The following is a 21,650-nucleotide window of genomic DNA, read 5'->3' as shown; positions in this document are numbered from 1 at the left end:
GGCGATGGCGTCACTTCCGACGCTGCCGCGCGCGCGCTTCAGCCAACGCGCCGGGGCGGCTGCAGAGGGGCCGAGAGCGGGAGGGGGGCTGCGCATGCGCAGAGCGGCGCGGGGCGGTGGTGGAATGTATTCACCCTTTAACGCGTATAATTGGCATCCCCGTTTGTTAGGGGGATGCTGCGGCGTGTAGATGTATAAATACGTTGATGTAGTTACCCAGTTAGCGTTTCCGGTGGTCGTTGGCACGATAAAAAGATGGCAAATGGGGCTGGCGTGCGTGACTGGAAGGGTTGTCTCAGTTCTGTGGAGGAAAGCACAGGGGATCTGTGTGGAAAACGGGGTGCTTCGTGAGGGGGGAATGGCAAATTATGTCCTTGGGTTGTCAGTGTGCCTCAGCAGAGCAATAAGCACTTAGTCAGTGTGAGCAATACCACATCTGAATGAGGACAGGAGCTTCAAAAATACCAAACAATCAAAAATAAGACTCCGGAGCTTGTTCATGAAAGTGGTATCTCCAATTTGCACTTTTTTTAATTGCAGATCCTTCAAAAAACACGTTTAGACCTTAAATAGGTGGATTTTGGAGCCTCTGCGACTACAATTAGCTTTTTGGATTGTCTTAGAAGCCCACGTGAGTCCACAGATGATGGAGTAAAATATGCAGTGAGTCATATTAAATTGGTGCCAATTGAAATGCACAGGTTGTAAATCACTGCGGAATTTTATTCAGTAAATAGCAATCATAAATGTAACGCTTTGCAATTCTAAGTACTGCGTCTTAGATTAGCTCCTTTCTTCCTTCTCAGTAATATAAAATGCTTCATAAAATCCTAATTTACTGATCTTCTCTGAGAGCCTGAAAAGTGACACTACATTGCTGTCCTAGCTTTTAACTGGATAAACTCAGTCACAGAGGGGATGGATGAGGAGCTTTTGATTGCGCATGAAAGCCAGGAACATAATCCGAGTCTCCTGACTCCTGGATTTGAACTTTAAAAACCAGATCATGTTTCCTTTGTGCTTTCAGTCTGTATACTGACCTTTAGGAATCGTATCTACCTACAAGTTCCCAGAAGAGATCTACTTTCCCTTGACATGCTTTCCTGGTATCAGTTACGCTTTTCTTCTGATGAGTATTTTGAGCATATAGAATACACAGAGGGAGCAAATGAAAAGGGTATTTCCCATGAAGGCACTGGGGACCAGTTCTGCTCCCTGTAGGCTGCATGGAAAGGTAATAGGAAGTGGTAGATCCATGGATCCCGGGCAGTAATGCTGGAGAAATGCCGTGTTTCTGCAAATACGGAAACACATCCTTACCTCAGGCCTCTGTACAGGGGAGAGAATGGATTGTGCCTGCAGTGCCGAGGGCAGTGAGAGGGATCTGGATCTGGGCTGGGTACAGTGGGAGGGTGCTGCTCTGATTCTCTTTAAGTCTTCCACTCCTCAGACCTAAGAAGTAAAGGACAGTTCCCCTCTTCGCATGTCTCCTTAGTGTTACAGAGATGACAAAGAAGAGGAAGGGTGTTTGAAAATTACAAAACACCAAGGTAAGAAAAAAAGATCATGAGATTGTATCACCGTTGTGGTGAAAATCCATGAACTCGGATCTTAACTGACGTGATGTGATGCCTGGATCAGGTCTCACAGAACTGAAGGCCAGTGTTCATACGTATTTGTTGTATAATTCTGCAGGCATTTTCCAAATTCCCAAGTTAGTTTGCCTGGAGACTTATACAGGATTTCAAGCAAAGTTTCCTAATGACTAGTGAGTTGTTACAACAGTGCTGCCCTGGAGCTCTGTCCAATTCTCTGGATAGGGCTCATGTTTTATATTGATTGGAAAAGGCTTACGGAAACTGCTTATTAAAAGGGTATCATGCAGAGGCAGTGTGCAGAAGAAAGGGAATGGAGCAAAATAAGCTATCTAGGTCTCTTTAGATCTGGAAGCACATCTTCATTACTTTCTCCTCCCTTTATAGCTACTGCTGTGTGGATGACTGCCTTACAAAACTGCAAGAGGAGCTCGACCATAGAGGCCAGCAAATCAGAGCAGAACGAAACCTGAGCAAATCGAAATCGTGCTCCACAGGCAAAGAGAGATCACCTTATATGGGAACATCCATGGACAAGAAGATGAATGCATCCGGCCTAGCTGCTGAGTTCAGATCCCAAACAGATGGAAGACGTTAACGTGAAAATGAGAGCATTTAGGAAGCAAAGACACCAATTACTGCAGCTTGTCTTATGCAATCCAGGTCCTCTTGTTTTTTTCTTTTATTATAACTATTGTGTTATTTATATGTACAGTTAGGTCTGACTGGGTTATATTAAAAATCAATTTGTTTCTGGCTGTTCTAGCACCTAAATGCATCCCAGGTCTGTTTCTAGTTCCTCCCAATAGCAGCTTTTTTGGTTGTTATTAGGTAGCAGGATTTTGCTTGCTGAAGTCACTAATATCAAGTGTAGCAGTATGGATCGTGGTCCGTGAAAGCGTAAGGAATGATCACTGATGTCTCAAAAAATTAAGCATATTTGTATCAGAATGTGACCTGTTCCTGTGTGCTAAAAACATCCAAGACAGCTCTAACAGCTAAAAAGCCTGTCTGGTTCTGAATGTTTAATCACAACTATAGCCATAGCATTCTGGGTGAATTAAAATAGTAAAAGATTGGAGGGAAAAAAACCAACACATTATCTGTGTTGCAGATTTTGTATATTTTGTGCCTCTGTCTGGGTCTTCGGTTACAAAAGGGAGGAACCTAGTCCTTTTAGTCTGAGTCTAATATATTCTGATCCAGTCTTCTTTTCTCTCAGACTGAGCATGAGATTTACAGGTCCCACCTCAACAGCTCTACTTCTTTACAGCTCCTTCTCCTGTGTCTACAGGATCAGATGGTGGCCTCACGCCTGCTCCTTGACCCCCTGAGCCAGATGCCAGTGGTTGGCTTGCAGCACATTGAGCAGCTTGTGCATGGAACTATGGAGTATCAGAAGCTGGAGCCAAAGTGCATATTTTGTGTTGCCTCCAATCAGAGTAGGGACTTTGTCAGCCAGCTGAACTCCCTTTTAATCCCACCTGACACAAAACCATCCTGAGACCAAACAGGACCGTGCCCCATGGAGCCTGAGGTAAAAAAGCTGAAAATCTTTGTGGCCACTGATGTCCCCAAAGCTTGCTTTATTGTTGCCCTGCTCCTTGTGTCATCATTGCCACCCCTGTGAAATGAGAGTCATATGCATCTGTCCAGTCTGGAAGCATATGGCACCTTCTTTGCACTGGTGTAAAGTGTTGGGTGGTGGGGAGTCAGGCTTGGGAGGAGGCCAGCATCATGCAGGTTTCAGTCCTTTTAGATTGGTCTCTACAGTTGCCCCAGCTTCAGGCAAAGCATCTGCTTGCAAGAGTGTCGTTCACTGTGGGAGATGCTGAGAGCAGGGGCAGGGGGTTGCGAGGCTGTTGACATAACAAGGCACAAGGGGACTCCTCCAGTGAGGTGCTGGCCTGCGCGTTGATGTAGCAGTGCCCTCTCCTGGAAAGCCAAGCAGCATAATTCACAGTGCAGTGCTCAGCTCCCGGTGCGACCAGAACCCAGTTTATTTTTGCAAATGCCTGTTGATATGGTTGTTGGGGAGAAGAGCTGCAGTGGTGCCTGGAATACACCTCTGGAGCAGGAAGAGCATGGCCAGGAGCCTCTTGACCTTCCTGTACTGCTGTTTCCCAGTTCAGGGACTCACCATCTGAGCAGCTGCTTCTGCCTTTATGCTCCTGTAGCTCTCAGCTTCCCCCATGCAAATGTGGACAAGGGACACCCAGCAAGGTTCCTTTGTGGTGGCTGAGGCCACCCAGCTCCTCAGGTAAACCAGAGCTAGTGATGCACCCACAGCTCGCCAAGGGAGTGGGCTGTAAATGATCGGCTCATTTTAGAGATGTTGAGTAAGGTGCACTGGAAGGGGATGTGATGTGAGGAAGGCTGCACAATAACTCCATGGCAGAAAATAGTGAGCTTCCATTTTCCCATTTCCCTGTGTCTTAAGGCCTTTGGTCTATGGGATTTCAGAGGAGCAGAAAGATTGAGTGCTGGTGGTGCTGTTTGCAGGTGGCAGTACAGAGGAGAGACGGTGCTGCTGACAGAAGGTGACAAGCAGTGCTAGCAATCGGCTTTGGAGCTCTAGGGTGAAATTCTGTGCTCCTTCTGTAAAAAAATCAATGGTTGTGACTCCAGGCTATGCGCAGTTAGCTGTGCAAATGCTTACTAGAGGGATTTGAAGATGCTAAAATTTTACCTGGAAAGACTGGATAAGTTAGTGGAAGGGAGATTTATTAAAGGTTACTGAATATAAAAAAAGCTTATCTGACTAAAGATGTCCTTGAGTTGCAAACAGACTGGGAAACTATTTGGAGGAATCATTTTTTGCTTCCTTGGTCCTTACGTTCTTCCCTAGGCATCTATTTATGGCCATTCTTGGAGACAAAATAAGTGTCCTGTGCTAACAGTCCCGTGGTTTGACCCACGGTAGTCATTCCAGATTTAATGTGAACCCTAATCCTGCTCCTGCTGAAGCATTTTGAAAAAAAAATAAATGTGTTGAATTCACACGGAAGAATCAAGCCTTTCAAGCAATATAAAAGCTTCCCATCCTTCTTCAAGTCAGGTCAGGGGCTTGAAAGTGTTTACTGCTTCACGGAGCTTTCAAAGTCAGGATTGATGTCTGGATTGATTCAGTGAAAGGAAGTTCTCCCCCAGACATTGAACAAGTAGGACTTGAGAACTTAGCAGGAAATTCTCTCATTTTTTTCCAAACCAGAACTTTTTAACTGTAGAAAGCTGGGCTAGCTGGGGACGATAATAGCAGCATTAATGCATCTGGCATTTTGACTTTTCTCTTTGAAAAAAAGTCTGAATTCAGTAATTTACACTAGTGGTACTCAGTTGAAGGGAATTCAAAAAATCTTCCCTCTCTGAAAACTGTCTTTGTCGTACATAAACGTGGGTGGCTGCAAAGAGCTTGTTTCTCTGTCAACAGGCTGAATCAGACTACTTTTTAGTGGGATTCGCCTTATTTTATAAAGCTAAAACAGAGGTTGATTTGTCCTTTTCCTTCTCTGGACAGGTAAAGAAGGTGTTTGGCATCCTGTCTGCTGTTTCTTTATATTAGTTGTGATTAATATCAGTCCTTGATCCACTGCCTGCCTTTCTGTAGAAGGCCTGGGGAACCGTGGTACTCGCATGGGTTTCTGCCTGTACCTTTAAGTGGTGTGGCTTGAGAAGGATGCAGTAGTAGAAGACAGCACCAACCAGTTGCAGTTTTCAGAAACTTCGTTCTCAAAGGAAGTGCTAACAATGGTCTCGTGTGGCAGGCTGAAGGATAAGTTTTATTATGACTCTCCAAAATTGATCCGCTTTCAGAGCATTGGATGTGTATGCGTGAAGTGGTTAATTTATGTAGTTATTGCCATATGTGTTTGGTAAGTGCAGGGTGATGGGACACAGTGTTGTACACTAAGAAATGTTGCTTGTTCCGTGGGTTGTCTGGCTTGCAACTTGGCTTTCAGTGCTTTGAGTTCTGTGGCAGCAACTCAAGACCATTGTTTTGGTGTTGGGCTGTTTTTGGAAGATGGATGTGGCAGTGGGAACGTGGCGGTGGGAGTTGGGCACAGGAGGTTACTTAACAGGGTGGGGTTGCTAGGACAGAGCTGAGTTTCTAATAACAAGTGCTTTTAGTTTCATTTCTTGCTGTGCTGTTTCCAGTTCTCTTCTGTTAAAACCACACTACCTGCATTGAAAAATCGCAGATTTACACCAGTGTTTCTGAGATCAGAGCTTGTTCCAGAGAGTCTGCTATCTAGGGTTAGATACACCTAACAGATGAAATAGCCAATTAGCCCTTGAAGCAGATTTCAAAAACAATAAGGTGTTCTAGGAATATGCAGTAACTGATTGCCTCTAAAGGGCAGATTTTCCTCTTTGCTCCCAAAGTAGGGCTGTTTTCAGTGATAAGTCTTTGCTGAACAAAGTCTGCAAATTTAGATGGTTGGTTTCTTTCTTACGGGAGGGCAACACGCCAGGACATTGAGCACACTGATCGCAATCTCAGTAAGAATCAATTCAGCAGGAAATGCAAGCACCTACTGCTGCTCAGACCTGGGCTCCTACTGCCAATTTCCAAACGCACGATTATCCCAAAGCACCGTTCTCCAGAAGGAAAAGGCTGAAATACTGTTATAATAGACACTATAAATGAAGGAGCATCGATCGGTTGCTTTCTGTTTCTGTCCTTCAGAAACTTTTATCCCCTCCAGAAGAGTCTGTTGTTAAACTGAAACGGTGCTGGCTCCTGTGGCTTTGCAACCAGCTTGTTTTTCAAAGCAAACCTTTTATGGTACTTCTGTGGTACTTTTATGTAGTGTGGAAACTACCTTCTGAACATACAATAGTTTTCAAAGTTGTCAGTTCTTTCATGAGTTAGATGAGCGAAATGACTTCCCTGTCAGCATAAAAACAGAGATGGCGTTCTATTATTAACACACACAATTCACGAGGAAGTAAAAGCGTTAGGACAAGATTTTTAAAGCAATCAGAATGACATGCAAGAGTACTCACTCTGGAAAGTTAAAGACTAAGTATTTTAAGCTCTCCCCCCCCCCCCAAAAAAAAAAAATAATTATAGATCCCAAATGTAGAGAGGACACTACTGTTTGTGACACAAAAGGTCAAAGTCTAGGTAGAGTAATGCAGCATGGGCAAAAGTTTTCGGATGACATCAAGCCCCCTTGTAGTTAGTTGGTGTTTCACAAATGGCATCTGAAGGACCAGGATGTGACCTAATGCTGTCTATAGCATTTAAGCTGTGAAAATAGAAATTCTCTGTGTGTATTTGAACTCATTCCTGACAAAGCTGAACATTGCAAAGGTGAATCCAAGGAAGACTTTGGCCCAGATGATGCATCTGTCTCACACCAAACGGCTCTCAGTTACTTGAAAATTCCTGTCTGACTTTACTGACTTACAGTGCATTTTGTCCAAAAATGATACAAAAAAACTGACCCAATTTTATTTTTATGAGTTTACTTGTTCTTTCTGTTTAATCTGGCCAGTTATACCCTCATCGCTCACAAGCGCTATCAGGAGAAGGAAGAAGTTACCAGCTCGGTTCGCACTAGTGTGAAGGGAGTGGCTCATGCAGTCAGCAGGATCTGGGATACAGCAGAATATGCCATACCAGTGCAGGCAAGTCTTAATTTAATGCCAGCATAATATTCAACTTCTGTTGGTGCATCTCTTTTTTTTCCTGATATGTCTCTCCTGGAATGAGCAGCAACATTAAACGGGACTTTACATTTGAGACAGCAGTCTACCAAACCAAATCTACCCTTCCTTCCCCAGTAACAAGGAAAAAGATTATTCTCTTTTATGATAATTCTGTGGTGCTATTTGTTATGAATTTTTATAAAATCAACAGATTTATTCCAGTATAGCGGTACTAAACACAGTAGTATCATTACTAGTTAGTGCCAGCATGTTTTTCTTGGCTGCAATGCCAGATTAAAAAATAAAAAATTGGGGCCTTTTTGCCCTGATTGCTCATTTATGCCCTGATGATATCCCTGGCTTTTCCTGTTTAAGCCAGATTGAATTTTAATGTCTGTTTGGGGGGGTGCTAGAGCAGAAACAGCCTCACTGTCCTTCCACGTGATGCTCTGAGATATGAAACAAGTCTGTGAAATTTCAGTCATTCGTATTCTTTTCTCCATGTAGTCAAAAGACTCTTTTTTCGTGATTACCAACATCATTCAGACAGACGACCAGCTTCAAGGGAGATGCCCTGAGGTAAATATATATATATATATACATATTTGGTAATTTATATTTAGGATGATGGTATTGAATATAAATAGACAGTAGTTAGGAGCAAACATTAATGTTGATATAAAAGAGCGGACTGCCCTTGGGACCATCCTGTGCAAGAAAATACTGCTGCTCTTAATGCTTGTATCTCAACAGAAAGCATGCAAAATCTAGTTTAATTGCTCCTTTTCTTTACTCTGGTGTTTCTTGGGGATTCAGTTATCAGTTGTGACTTTGCCTCGTAGCAATGACCTTGCCAAACCTACCTGCATCACTTTCAGGAAGTGGTGACATTCAGGCCAGTGCAGGTTCTCTGGCTTTGCTGCTGGTCTTGAGAAAAACCTGAAGGGATGATGGAGTTAGAGAAGTGCTGTCAGCTTCTCTGCTGGTATTGTGCTCTTGCTGTTGCTCGTTTCTACGTGTTCCCTTCCTTCCTTTGTGTAGTCCAAACGTGGTAGTCAGCTGCAGCTCTCCTCTTCATTCATCTGGCTGGCTTAGAAGTGAGACTTTGCAGAGTAGTTCCTAAATACAAGTTGACTTTCACTGGCAAAAGTTTATGGAGCTGTTAGTAAACAAAGAAATAGTCCAGTATTAGATTTATTGCACCTAGTAGTACAGGAAAGAGCACACACACAAAAAAAAACCAGGAAAGGACATAATAAAGGAAAGTGTTATTATAAGCGAGAAAAAGACTTTTTTTTTCAGATAGCTTAGCCTTTTGCTCGTTATAAGCATAATAATAAGTAAGGGTTATACTTTCTCTGCATTATTTTCTTATTATTTACTATTTTTGTACTGAAGTTAAGAAAGACTTTTTACATAGGTATGGAGAGGAATATATTTATATTGCTCTTTTATGTCATTTTTTCAGGCTCCCTTTGCCAAAGCTATCTGCTCTACAGACAAGTCCTGTGAAAAAGGGAGTGCAGATATCCACGGTAATGGTAGGTAAATGACATTTTCAGATTGAAATATTGTTTGTGGGTAGTACCTTCTGTTGCATTATTGACCAGTGCAGAATGTACAAGTCCCCACTTGGAGAAGAATTGCAGTAGAACAATACAGAATCCTGAGAGATATCTGATAACCTATTTTTGAAACGACAAAACAGAGTTCTTACCATTTTGTATATGCCCCTTCTAAAAAGAGAAACAGTGAAAGGGAGCAGAGGAAGGGCAAATGTGAAGAGGAGTGCAGACCGTGATGTGAATGAAGGCCAGTCTCCCAGTCACTCCCATTGAAGTCTGTGACTGCTCAGCAAGGGGAGTGACTACAGGATCTTTTTGAAGGGTCTGTAACATCCCCATGATAGGTAGTTCTCAGAATAAGACAATGACTTCTGTCCTTTTTTGAGGGCCAGTTGTCCAGAAGACATCATACAGTTTTCATCAGCTATGTGAGTTCTTTGTAGTGCTGGGATTCCTGAATTCAGGCTTCTGGCTGAATTAGCGCTTTAGCTGGTAAAGACAGGGCACTCAAAAAATGCTGACTCTCCGGGAATGTAGAAGGAATTAAGGTTTTCTGCTTACCTTTATATCCTTGTTTAGTTTGCTTATGTTGTTGAATTAAACTTGTTAATTGTTTAATTAACTGTTAATTAATTCAGTTGACTGAAACGGTTAATTTCTCAGTTTATACCAAGACTCAGATATGTAACTTCATGTAAAACTTTGAAGGAAAGTACTTCATCCTCAGTCCAAACAATAACAAGCATTGTTGACCCAAGTAAAGGGCTAAATAAGGATTGATGATGTGTGGCAGGACCATGATTTGGTCCTGAAAAGAAAGCTGCAAGAATCTATAATGTCAAAATCTCTGCTTTACATTTGAGGAGAAATCCACTGCCATGTGGAAACTGTCTATATGGTGCAAAACTTGTGTTTGCTGAATAAGAGCTTCTTTCTCTACAGGAGTTCAGACAGGAAGATGTGTGTGGTATAATGCAACTCTTAAAACCTGTGAGATCATGGCATGGTGCCCTGTGCAAATGGAGGAACACCCCCCCGAGTAAGTAAAAAATATATATATATTTTTTTTTGTCAAAAAAGGGTTCTCTTTGACAGAGTCGTACAATTTTAGGGTAATCACTTTGCTCAGGCACGTACAGATCTCATGTATGTAAAACAGCTGTTTTCTTCACAGCCATACCGTTAATGCTTACTATATCTAAATGAATTACTTCTACAATTGTCCTGCTGATTCTGCAGTGAAGCCAGAGCCTCCAGTTTGTAACATCATGCAGCTTCCACAAAAATAATTTTAGATGTCACAGGCTCATCTTGAGTTCACTAGAGGCATTTAGATCATGAATTCAAATGTCAATGAAAATGTAAGATAGGTTTCCTGACTTGGGTTTCTCTTCTGCCAGGCTCAGTGCTCTGGGGTGTAGAAGCTCCGTGTGGGTGCATTTACCACAGCAAGGTTGCTTCCACCACTCAGAACAGTAGCACTGGATCGGTTGTCTGTGCTGCACGGTAGCATTTGGGGGTCCTCTCCAGACTGAAGAACAGCATCTTCATCCTTTCTAGGCAGGTGATGAAAAACTCAATGCTGGCAATACGTAATAGTCAGCTGAAGAAAACTGTAGGAAAAAGACTCTGGGGAACAATGCTGCTGTGACCCAGAGAGTGGAATGGAGGGACCCTGTGGCCGTCTTTCTCTGTAATCACATAACTGTGCAGTGTTCCAAGAAGAAACTGGTCCATTTTCTTTCTGTATCAGCCAAAGCATGAAGAAATTTTATAATCGTTTTGATTTCTACAGAGATGATGGAAATTACACTCTAAGAGAGTGGATGACTAATCAATTTTAGCTTCTCTCAACCAGCTTTTGAAATATACGTGTAAGAATCCAGGTCAATTACCACTTCCGTTAACTCACTGCTTTTAAAAGATAGAAGCATGATTCTGTGTATATATCCCATCTTTTCCCTAAGTCAGAGGCTGAGCAGTTTTTCCGCTGCCGGGTTCCATCCAGGGCTCACAATGCTTCCTGCAGCAACTTTTGAGTTTTTTTCAGCTCTTTAAAGGAAGTGCAATTCAATTCTGCAGACAGAGCTGTGATCCGAAAAAGGCTTTGTCCAGAAACAGGAAGGGTATTACTGTTCATACAGCATCCTGGAAAGATATGCATGAGCTTCCTGAGCTATTGGAATCTTAGGTTTTTTTTATAAAGTCTCAGTGACTGCCAGTCATTTCCAAATGTCGTGTTGTGTAGGCTTACTGCGGTGTTCCAAAGGGAATTTTGTTGTTTATTACATCGCACAGTTGACATATTCTGTCTTGTTTCCTAATCTTCCTCTCCAGTGCCAGTAGTTGATCACTACCAGGGACCAAAAATAATGGATGAGAGGTTTGATCCAAACCTCTGATGTAAAAGGTTCCTTCACAAGTTTCATTGGCAAGGAAAAAAGGAGGAATTGCTAAATAGCAAAGCTGAGTGTTTGTTTGATACCAGAACAATATATAAGAGAAAGGTCAGAGCCCAGGAAGTTTTGCCGTCTGGTTGAGATACTGAGGGAGCAATGTTGGGTTTTGGTTACACCCATGATTGTCTTTATTGTCCAAATTCTTTTGAAAGATAAGTTTCATGAGCTATACAGGAGTACTCCTTTTCCTTCCCGTTAGTTATGGCTGGAGCTGAACAAAGGAGCCAAACAAAGCTATTGCATTTTGGCAAGAAGATTCTTTTATTTTTGATTGTTCATTTCTGCCTGAGACAGGGCACAGTTGTCAGATTAGCTGGCCCAAGGATAGGTGTTTACACCACCTTTTCCAGAAGAGCTTTGGATCAGATTTCAGATGCCTCCCAGTGGATGAGTTACAGACAGTTCCACATTATAGGTTCATTCATTTTTAGCTCTTTAACAGTTAACATACATTATTCATGTCTTGACTGTTATACACTGAAATTCTTCAGAAGCTCTTATGTCCAGATAGTATCAGCAAGCATTAAATTGGTTTGCAGCCATGTCTCTCATTCATTGACTTTGTTTAGGAGATGCTCTGAGATGTCCTTCATGGAACCTGTCACCCAACTAATGTGCTTCTAGTCATCACAGATCTCTGATGTAGAGGCATTGCTCAAAGTGCAATGATAGGAAAAATACTGCATGCTTAGAAGCACTGTCCTTGATATGGATGACTGCTCTGAAGACTGTTTACACCCCTTGGAATGGCTGTCCTGATGAAGATTAAAATTTTCCTGACTCATTTTCAAAACGGAGCTGTGTGAATATTCCAGTCCAGCACTGTCCCTGTGCAAGACATATAATGCTAAAAATTGCATCTGCTACTCTTCTATAGCCCAGGCAAGTCCTGGGGTGTAGCAGAGATTGTCTCATGCAATCTAGGCCAAGGTTACTCAGCTGGCAACTTGTAGGAAAGTGCCTTCTTTCCTGCCACATTAGCTTCAGAGAAATGACTCTCGAGGAAGGGTAGGACTGGCAGCCTGCTTCCCGTTGAGTTTGCAGTTCACCAACATATTTAGTGACACAAACCACTGTCTCCCCACAGTCTGCAGGGTAAGCCCTCAAACTGGTACCTGCTAGAAAGGCAGAACAACCTTTGATGATGTGATTGACACCTGACTTCCAGAGACATCCTCTAGGAATGTGAGCATGGCTCATTCTTATATTCTTACTAGTTGTGCAGCTCTGTCATAAATGGCCACCTGTCTGCGGGGACCAGCAATGAAACTGCCTGTTCATTGTGCAGAAATAATCAGCTGTCAAATGGTATAAACTCTTACTACTATTCTGTAGCGAGAGTTATATGAGAAGTCTTGTGAGATCATATTTTAGCTGCATGTAGCACACATTTAGGCTCAGCCCACACAAGCAAGAGCAAGAGGGAGAGAACAATTTATACCTAAAACTAAGAAAATGACCTTTATCTTTCTTGGTTCCCTGAGTCACTTAACTCTGCTTTTCAATCTCTTTCTCAGCAAAATATTCTTCCTACTGACAATTTTCCAGGTAATAAATTAGCATAGCATTAATTGATGCATTTAAGTACAAGAAGTTACTTAATTTGATGTTTCTCTTCTAGGCCTGCTGTTCTGAGGGGTTCTGAAGACTTCACAGTGCTAATAAAGAACAACGTTCACTTCCCAAAATTTAATTACACCGTGTAAGTGCAAACATTCCTGAATGCTTTCTGAAGAGTGAGTGGTTGTGCTCTAAAGAAAGGATTGTGTAAATTGGCACCATCATTACTCAGAAAGGCTGTCTTCAAGGCTTTATCTGCATGAGTAACAGCTGTTAAGTCTCTAGTCCTATTAATTCTTCGGGAACCAAGAGAAATAGAAGAGCTTGGGATCACAGCCTCCCAGGCACAGGACAATAAAATTGCTCATTCAGATATACTGGTTTGTGTTGGGGTAAAATGACTAAAATACAATGTAACAGTTGTGTGATCCAGATTAGAAGGTGAAAATATTTAGTTTACACAGGTAAATTTTGCTTGTGATATATTCAAAGAGTAAAGAATTCATCTTGATTTGTAGATCCCACTTAGGGAAATATAGTTCTGCTAGGTGTGAAAACAAAAGCTCATGTAAAGTACAATCTGAGCACATTTAACACAGCTTCCAGTAAGAGTGAGGTCCCTTAGCTGTACTTATAGCTGCTCCAGCTTTTGTTTTTAATTTTAAACAACTCTATGTGTTCTTCACAGACAAAATATTTCACCAAATTTCAATTCTTCCTGCACATTCAACAAGATAACTTCCCCTCTCTGTCCAATATTCCGTCTGGGAGATATCCTTCAGGAAGCAAAAGAGAACTTTTCGGAGGTGGCAGTAAAGGTCTGTGATACTACTTTTTTTTTTTATAGTCAGTGTGAAAATTTTTCTTTTTCTTCCTGCATATTTTGCTGTCTGCCATATAATGGAATTGTTCTAGGTTTAGAAACTGATTGTTTGAGAAGCAACATAACCTCACATTTTAAAAAATAAATGTGTTTACCATCTCACAGGATGAGACCCGCGTTGACAGAGTTGATACTATTTGGTTTGTATTACTGTAGCTTGTAGAGGCCCTTGTACCACCTTTCATTTAAGTAGGTCCTATATAAGGCTGTCACTCATGATCATCTTTCGATTCTACAAAAGCACATCATAAATCACATTGCTTCAGGAAAATATTATCCAAAAGTCGGACTGGAAAAAATGGTGGCTTCTATTTGGCATTAAAAAGTTCACACTAGTTCTCACACTTACTTTTTCTGTTTCTAGGGAGGAATAATTGCCATTGAGATTAAATGGGACTGTGACTTAGACAGCTGGTCTTACTACTGCATTCCAGAGTATGGTTTCCGCCGCCTTGATGGCAAAACAAGAAGCCAATACCCTGGATTCAGCTTCAGGTAAAAAATGTTACATGAAGCAAGTAGGGTGTTTTCTGAGTTGAAGCAAAGATGTGATGAGGTGTGGAGAATGACAGCTTGGAACGACAGAACATTTGATTCTGCTTTTCTTTAGTACTCATGTCCTTAACTTGCAGTTACTGCAGTTGTATTATCATGGTCATTTTCCAGATGAGCATGGTTGTATGGTAGGAGGTTTCATTTCTGTGTTGAAAGGCCTAGAAATTTCCTACAAGTATTCTGGGAGCTAACACAGAAAATAGTTTGGGCAGGCTCTACCATATGGCAATTGAAGCTTGAAACTACCTAAATTTGTGAGTTTCCCAAGGCAATTAAATAAAATAAAGTGTTTTGCTTACATCTGGGTAACCCTACAGTTCACTGAATCAAGATTTATTTAAAAGTAAATTAGAGCATTTGGTTCTGTGTACATACAGCAGACTTAAGAGAAAATCTGACAAAAAATCTTGATGTGATTCTAGTTCTAAATAGTTACACAATTTATCAGATGCATATCAGCGTGTTTAAAATTAAAGTTATCCCTCAGATCTAGGACAAAATTTTTGTGTAACAGCATTTTTTGACTTTGGTTATTATTGTGGGTTTTCATACGTTGGTGATGCTAGCGTGAGTGTCTTAGCTGTCAAAGAGCCGCCAATATACCTCGAAGCTGCATTCTGTGCAAACACGGAACAAATAGGTGTTCCCTCTGGGCTGACAACCACAGACAGGAGATGGGGGAGAAGACAATTTAAAAGTGAGACGGTACTACAAGGTTGAGGCCAGCAATGTTTCTGTTCCATAGATTTTTGCAGGAAAAGGGGATTTCTTAGGAGGCTTTTGTAGGAAGACTAGAGTAGTTTTGAGGATATTAGTATCAGATTGACAGCTAGGGTCAAAATGCCAAGAATGGGTTTGCCCGAAATCCTGTTGTCTTTTAAGCATCAAAATACCAGTGTAAAGATTATTTGCTGCGGTTCAGTTGAAACGTGTGCTGAAAGGAAGTAAAACTCTAGCATCCAGGAAGTGAGCTTCATCTGAGAACACAGGCAAGCCTGCTGGGAGAGTGTGCAGAATACCAGACAACATCCAGATGGCCTGATTCTACAGCTGTTAATCAAGGGGTTTTATTGGCAAAAGAAAGCCATTCTCTGATGTCTGCAAAATTTAAAAAAAGAGGAGCAGAGTAGGTCTGTGCAGCAATTCAAAATGTGAAAACAGTGAAAGTTGAAGGACGATGAATAGTTTGAACATAATACTATTTAAAACAGCCATGGGTGTTTCAGGGAAGAACGTGCACAAACTCTGCCACAGCGTTGAGCTGGTGTATGCAAACCTGTATGAACAGCTGCTGATTTCAGTAGAATTACCCAAAGGAAATGATCCTACAATAAATATATTTCAAGAAAAGTTTTATTCATCAGTGTGGCATTTCATAAGAATGTAACATACTATGAGAGCAGAGGTCCATCCAGCCCAGCATCCCAAATCTAGCAGAGATCAGTAGCAGAAGAAAACTTTGAAAAGACCCTAAGAAACAAGTTATAGAACACTGCTTCCCCTGCAGGCCAGCTGGGGACTCTGGGCAGGTTATAACCTGTCTGCATGGAGTCCTATTGCTTTCAGCTCAGTTCCAAAGGAAATTTTGTGATAGACTTAAATGGGAACATGTAAGCTTTCTAAAAGAAACAAGTACTTGAGGTGCAAGGGAGCAAAGCTTCAGACAGTGGTCAAGAAAGCTCCCAGCAGGTCAGCTCTGAGCACAAAGCTGTTACAGAGAAGAAAGCCTGTATGCCATCAAGAAGAAATATGAAATAACCTCTACCATGGGAGCTAGAGAAAACCTCTGATCCTGAAAACAGTTAGGAAAACTTTAAAATAAAGCCTAAATGACCTGCAGGCTTTGGAGGCTAAGAGCTGGCTGGTAAAACATGCATTGGCTACAGACTCTGGAACCATTCAGCACAAGCAAAAGGGGTATTTAATATCTGTGCAAGCAAGAAGAAAGCAGAACACATTATGCTGTGTTTTTCTGAGTGACTTTCCCTCAGACAATTTCAAATCGTATCTCTGTGAATGGGAAGCAAATGATCTAGGGAACTCTGATTAAGAACATTCTAAAAGTCTGCCAAACTTAGCTTGGAGTGGAATGCAAAGGACAGAGTGGAATCAAGTAAAAGCTTGCTCTGGGCTGGTTTGTTAGGATCAAATGGCAAAGCAGAGCTGCAGGAACTGAATCCAAAGAGTAAAGAAAGGAAGAAAAAGTATTTTTTGTTTAGGTGTCTCTATAATCTGAATGAGTAAACCAGGACACTAGAAATCAGAAGGCTGAGCTGACAGTATTTATGCTAGACATATCCTCTTAAACACAGTTACTCTTCTTGTACTTGAACAGGCAGCCAACTATAAAAACAAATTTTGATTAACAATGACAGAGTGATCTGTGAGTATCTGACACCCACGGAACTAACCTTGCAGCCCTTTAGCTCAGCAAATTGCAATTCAAATTATTTATCTAAATGAAGGAGAAGAGGATTTAGAGATCACTCAAGTAAAGCAGTCAAGAACAACACAGCATTTTAAGTCCTGACAGCAAGTCTGAGGCAAAAGACGGACGGGTATTGTTTTCAGAAGTTTAGAATTAGTGCCATTGTGTGTTTTAGTAAGTCTTTCAGTTGAATGTAGTGATTTTGTCTGTACTGCCAGCTTTTCATTGTCAGGCTTGAAAAAGATCTCATTGTTGCATGCTCTGTGACTGTTTATTGATCCATAAGCTGATGTGAGCTGTGCATCAGGAGGGTCATGTTGTTGATAGAATAAGAAACTGGAAGTTCATAAAGGCCCATGTGATTCTTGGCACTCTCTGCTGATTAAGGAGTTGGAAATGAGTGATAATTCAGCATGCTGAAGTGTCCTCAGGAGTTCAGAGCAGGTAGTGGATAATGTAGCATTAAAAGGCTTAAGAACACGGGCACTTTTGCCATTGCCAGTTCCTCACATATCCTTGCTAGGGTTTTCTAACTGCTTTACCTGTGGTTGAACTTCTCTCTGTAGCTTTAGGTTCTGATTTGAACTGTGATAGCAAAACACTCCGTAGACCTTAGCTAGATTTTTAATTTGCTTAAATCTCTACATACATGTGTATTAATTTAGTTTAGACTGCCAGCCATGAAGATGGCTTCATGAACTCTTCCTGAATGATTCTTCCAGCATTTCAGAAGGCTGTAAGGAAGAAGGCGAAAGAAACTACACCCCCTTTTGTGTTCTACAACTTTGTATCATTGTATTCCCTAGGGAAGCCACTCCCATCTTCATTTGTTCTTTTGCAGATTTGCAAGGTACTACAAGCTACCAAATGGAACGGAGCAGCGAACCCTTTTCAAAGTCTACGGAATACGGTTTGATATCCTCGTCTTTGGCACAGTAAATGCAATTGTTTTTCTTTGTGGAGGGAGGAGAGAAGAAAACTTACTATTTCTTTAGCCCTACGTCTGCCAGATACCCCTTTCTTCTGTCCATCATTCTGGAATGGAAGTCATGTCAGATTAGTAGATGTAAACTCAACTGGCGTAGGAGAACAAAGCTGAGAATGAAATAGCAGGGTTGAGAGAGGCAGGACTGTTGTTTAGACAAAGAATAACAGGTATCTTGTCTATCATGAATCCTGTGTGTCACCACTGTTTCCCTCTCAAATTGCTTATTTTCCCCTGCAAAGCGTTAGAGATAGTTTATGTAATCTTGGGATTGGATGGATAAATCATTGTAAAAGGACAAAAAGAGAAATGGCATTCAGATGAGTGAATGGTTATAGATCTTGCTTCCCAGATATTCTTTTCTGCTTCCTTTAGGGTGGAAAATTTGACAGCGTTGAACTCTTCACATTCATTGGATCCACAATCACCTATTTTGGTTTGGTGAGAGACTTGTTTTTTGTGTTAACGGAGCCAGTTCTGGAGAACTCCAGTCTCGTTAAGGAAGTGGAATCACTACTTGCTTTTCTTTCTTGTGCAGGCTTTTACTGCCATAGAAATCTGTTTTAACTTATACAGTTGCTCCCGCTGCTGCAAAATAGCATTCTGTGATAATATAATCAGGAAGAAGTATGAGACCGTGCTGGAGCCAAAAAAGGTAAAGAATGCAAATTGCTGTTCAGTAGGCACACAAATGCAGCAGATCAAACCCTTCGTAATTGCTGTGTGGTTCATTCCTGCTTCGCTGCTTGGGCTTTGTTCTTCTGCACCCTGCATGCAGCCTGCAGTTGTGGTTTTAGGAGATCAGAGATTTTTGTGAGAGGGATTGAGGGATCCAGTGCATAAAGGAGTTGGCAAAGGGAACTGCCTCCTCCTTTTCATGCCAGAGAATCTCCAGGTAGCTTCCATGGAGCTGTGCACGGCGTGGCTGCAGTGGGCTCTGCACATAGATCATTGGCACAGCAGAGCGAAACCACCTCTATCAGGGAAACATGCTGGGAGTAGTGACCCTTTAAAATAGCAGAAGGAGGTCATGGAAGGGTTATCTATAAAGAGGACTTTACTCAAAGCCTCTTCCCTGCCAACCTGAATTTCCTCTTCCTCTTTTTCAAGGCATTTATGGTTATTTCTCTTGGGTACATCTACTAATTCCCCAGCATTTTAGACACATGGTTTTTAAAGAAGGGCAAAGATGAACTCTCCACATAAAAGCCCTGCACAACCGCACTCCTACAGTTAGTTCCATAACATCTCTTCCTCTTAGCTTTGTCTGTCCCTGCTGCTGCCCATGTCCTTGCTATCCCAGATACTGGGATACACCTACCCTTGCAGCACACAGTTGCAGGGAACTGTTGTTGGAGTGCAGACTGCAGAACCCAGTGCAGAACTCTGTGCTATATCCCCAGTTTTCTAGGTAACTATTCCAGCTGACAGTGCTCATTTCTTCTGCTCTACAGGTGATGCTTGTGTCCTATGTTGATGAGCCACATGTTATTTTGATAAAGGAGCCTCTGAAAACGAGCTTGCAGTATGCCGAAGGCAGCATTTTTGAGGTAAAGGCAGACAATTAACCTTTGGGATTCCCTCTTCAGAAAGGAGAACTGAGGAATGTCATTTCAAACTGATTTGGATTTCCCCTTCCCCATATTTCTAGATTAGATCCCGAGGGACTAAAAATGGATTCCTATTGCCCCCCTAAAGTTAGTAAGTCTTGTGACCAGAGGATGTATTTTCTAGAGTCAGCTAAAAACTGCTGCTTTCCTGTAGTGGGCATGTGCTAGTGGGAGTGTGTTGGTGTTGAAACAACTTGTAAGGTGTCAATTCGATTTTGCAAGGGTGGGCGTTGGCAACACAGAAAGATAATCCTCCTCCAGATCTGCTGATCTATCATCATTATACTTACTGTGCTGTGTCAAATGAAAGACCCAGTGGTGAGGATCACTGTTGTAAATTCTCTCTGCAGATGGATGAAACAGCAGCAATGCTTTATCATCTAATTTATGTTGGGAATTGCTTTGCAGAATCACCCTGTGAAATTCAGTGATCCTTGCAGCTTCTTCACCAATGAGTCCAACGAGAACTGTGATGCTGGAGAATCTCAGCTTAGTTGGCTAATGCAAAGCACCCGTTCTCCAGAGTGCCCCAGGTGGTGCTGCTGTGGCCAATGCAATCTGATGCTGAAGTCCCATGAGCAGCTCTGCTGCCGCAGGACAGATGGACCGTGCATCACAACCACCTATTGGTTTAAGAAGCTGGTGCTGTCTAGAGGAACCCTGAATAAAGCTCTTCTCTACGAAGACCCCTTTCTGGAACTGACAGGTGACAATACCAACAGTCAGCTACGTCATGCTGCTTACAAGCAGTATATTCACTGGCGTTTTGGCTCTTTTGAGCTGGAAGACAGAACTGTCATCCCAAGTTGCTGCAGAGGGGTGATTAGAAGTACTTATCCCACAGCAGATGGCAATTATACTGGTTTTAAGATAGAATGAGGAAGCAGTACAACTTGAGCTCATGCTGTGGCTTACCTTGGGCATTTAACCGTTGTTTTCTTTCATAGAACTTTTTTTTTTTTGCTACATGTAAAAGAAGAAGAAAAAGAAAGTGTGTGACTTCCCAAAATCTTTGCTGTGCAGCTGAATTCCTGTATATTGTCATTAGAGAGGGACTGTTGCCTACTGCTTGGCTTAGAGGAACACATACCTTGAGCTAAAGTACGTACTTCTGCCTTTGTTTCACTCTATGACTCACCTGGTGTGGTTTAGAAATGTAGCCTCTGGGAGTGAACTCTTAGGGCTACATTTTAGTGAGAGGTTCCAGGTCTCCTGTCTTTGCTTTGGTGTGTGCCAGACTCCCAGATGAGTGAGGAGATAACCAGCACCCTGAAAATAAGATGGAGCCAAGAACCATCTAAAAGCATGACCCCTGAAAGAAGGAAGTCCAAAAGAGAGATCAATTGAAGACATGGTCCTGAGCATTTCTCTCCCCTAGCCTCACCACCTTGCTGCAGCCCTGGATCAGAGGTTCTGGAAAGAGGCCAGTGAGTATGCATTTTCATAACTTGCTGTTAAAGGCCTCACAGTCTGTCCAGATTAAACAGGCTTATTTTAGATTTCAGTGGCACAGAGAAAGCATTTTCTGAAAAGCCCAGCTGTTCTCTTTGTATTGGCCATTTTACCTTAAATCAGGAATTACAGTGGAAAGTACTTTTACCATCTTTGTCTAATATTTTCAGGCATTTCATTCATATTCATTGAATTTTAATGTTAGTCTTTGTCCTCCTGTTTGCTCTTAGCTTCAAACAGGCCTTGCCTCCTACACCTCCTCCTACTGAATGCAGCACAGTGCAAGTTGCTTTTTACAGCGATGCATAAGGCCACAGCCAAGGAACAGCAAATTTAGGGTAGATTAATCTGTGCTCCAACACCTTTTCAGTTCTTTCTTTTTGTTGTACTTGGCTATGTTCTATTTTTGTAGAAACAGGGTGAGAAGGATTGTAACGTGTATATTTTGCACTCCTTTCAACTAAGCTTTGTTCTCTCTGAGCTAAACCAGCAGTTTGCCATTTCAATTTCCAACATGCATTTTGAGATATATGGCTGGGAGATTGTCAGCTAGATTTCTATCTTCAGATGTAATATACATTAATTGTATTAATGTTCACATTGCATCATTTTATATATCTAGAGTGGGAAAAGATTACAGTTGGCATAAATGCATTCCTCTCCTGACACACGCGCTATCTTTCCTTTTGGAAGAGTTACATTGGATATTCACTTAAAACTGTGGTTTTTCATTTCTTTTCACTTTTCTCATGTATGTTTTTCTTTAACACTCACCCCCCCCCTTTTTTTCTCCTGTCACTTTTGACTGGTTTTGTAATAAATAGAGCATTTTTACTAATTGACTCAGGATCTCTTCACTGATTTTTGCAATGTCTGAAAACCCCACCGCCGCTTCGTGAGCTC

The 21,650-nt window shown here is 41.8% G+C and overlaps 1 protein-coding gene across 7 annotated transcripts; it reads left to right on the top strand.

The window, feature by feature from the left end:
• Nucleotides 1-133: 133 nt before the first annotated feature.
• P2RX7 (purinergic receptor P2X 7) lies at nt 134-21,581 on the top strand. 7 transcript variants are annotated; one of them, XM_083804328.1, is made up of 17 exons: nt 134-631; nt 1,496-1,550; nt 1,983-2,258; nt 2,890-3,132; nt 5,113-5,467; nt 7,097-7,229; nt 7,758-7,829; nt 8,719-8,791; nt 9,758-9,854; nt 12,896-12,976; nt 13,523-13,652; nt 14,082-14,212; nt 17,542-17,635; nt 18,061-18,126; nt 18,224-18,340; nt 19,140-19,235; nt 19,704-21,581. In XM_083804328.1, the coding sequence occupies exons 5-17, from the start codon at nt 5,343-5,345 to the stop codon at nt 20,172-20,174; spliced, it is 1,686 nt and encodes a 561-aa protein (XP_083660454.1). In that variant the 5' UTR covers nt 134-631; nt 1,496-1,550; nt 1,983-2,258; nt 2,890-3,132; nt 5,113-5,342; the 3' UTR covers nt 20,175-21,581. The 7 variants fall into 7 exon arrangements, 6 of the variants coding, with proteins under 6 accessions (XP_083660454.1, XP_083660453.1, XP_083660452.1 ...); XM_083804327.1 differs by having other exon boundaries at nt 134-663; XM_083804326.1 differs by having other exon boundaries at nt 134-729.
• Nucleotides 21,582-21,650: the final 69 nt, after the last annotated feature.

The sequence above is a fragment of the Anser anser genome (assembly GCF_964211835.1).
Source record: "Anser anser genome assembly, chromosome: 18".
NCBI classification, from domain to species: Eukaryota; Metazoa; Chordata; class Aves; order Anseriformes; family Anatidae; genus Anser; species Anser anser.
This window is presented reverse-complemented; position numbering and strand designations above follow the sequence as displayed.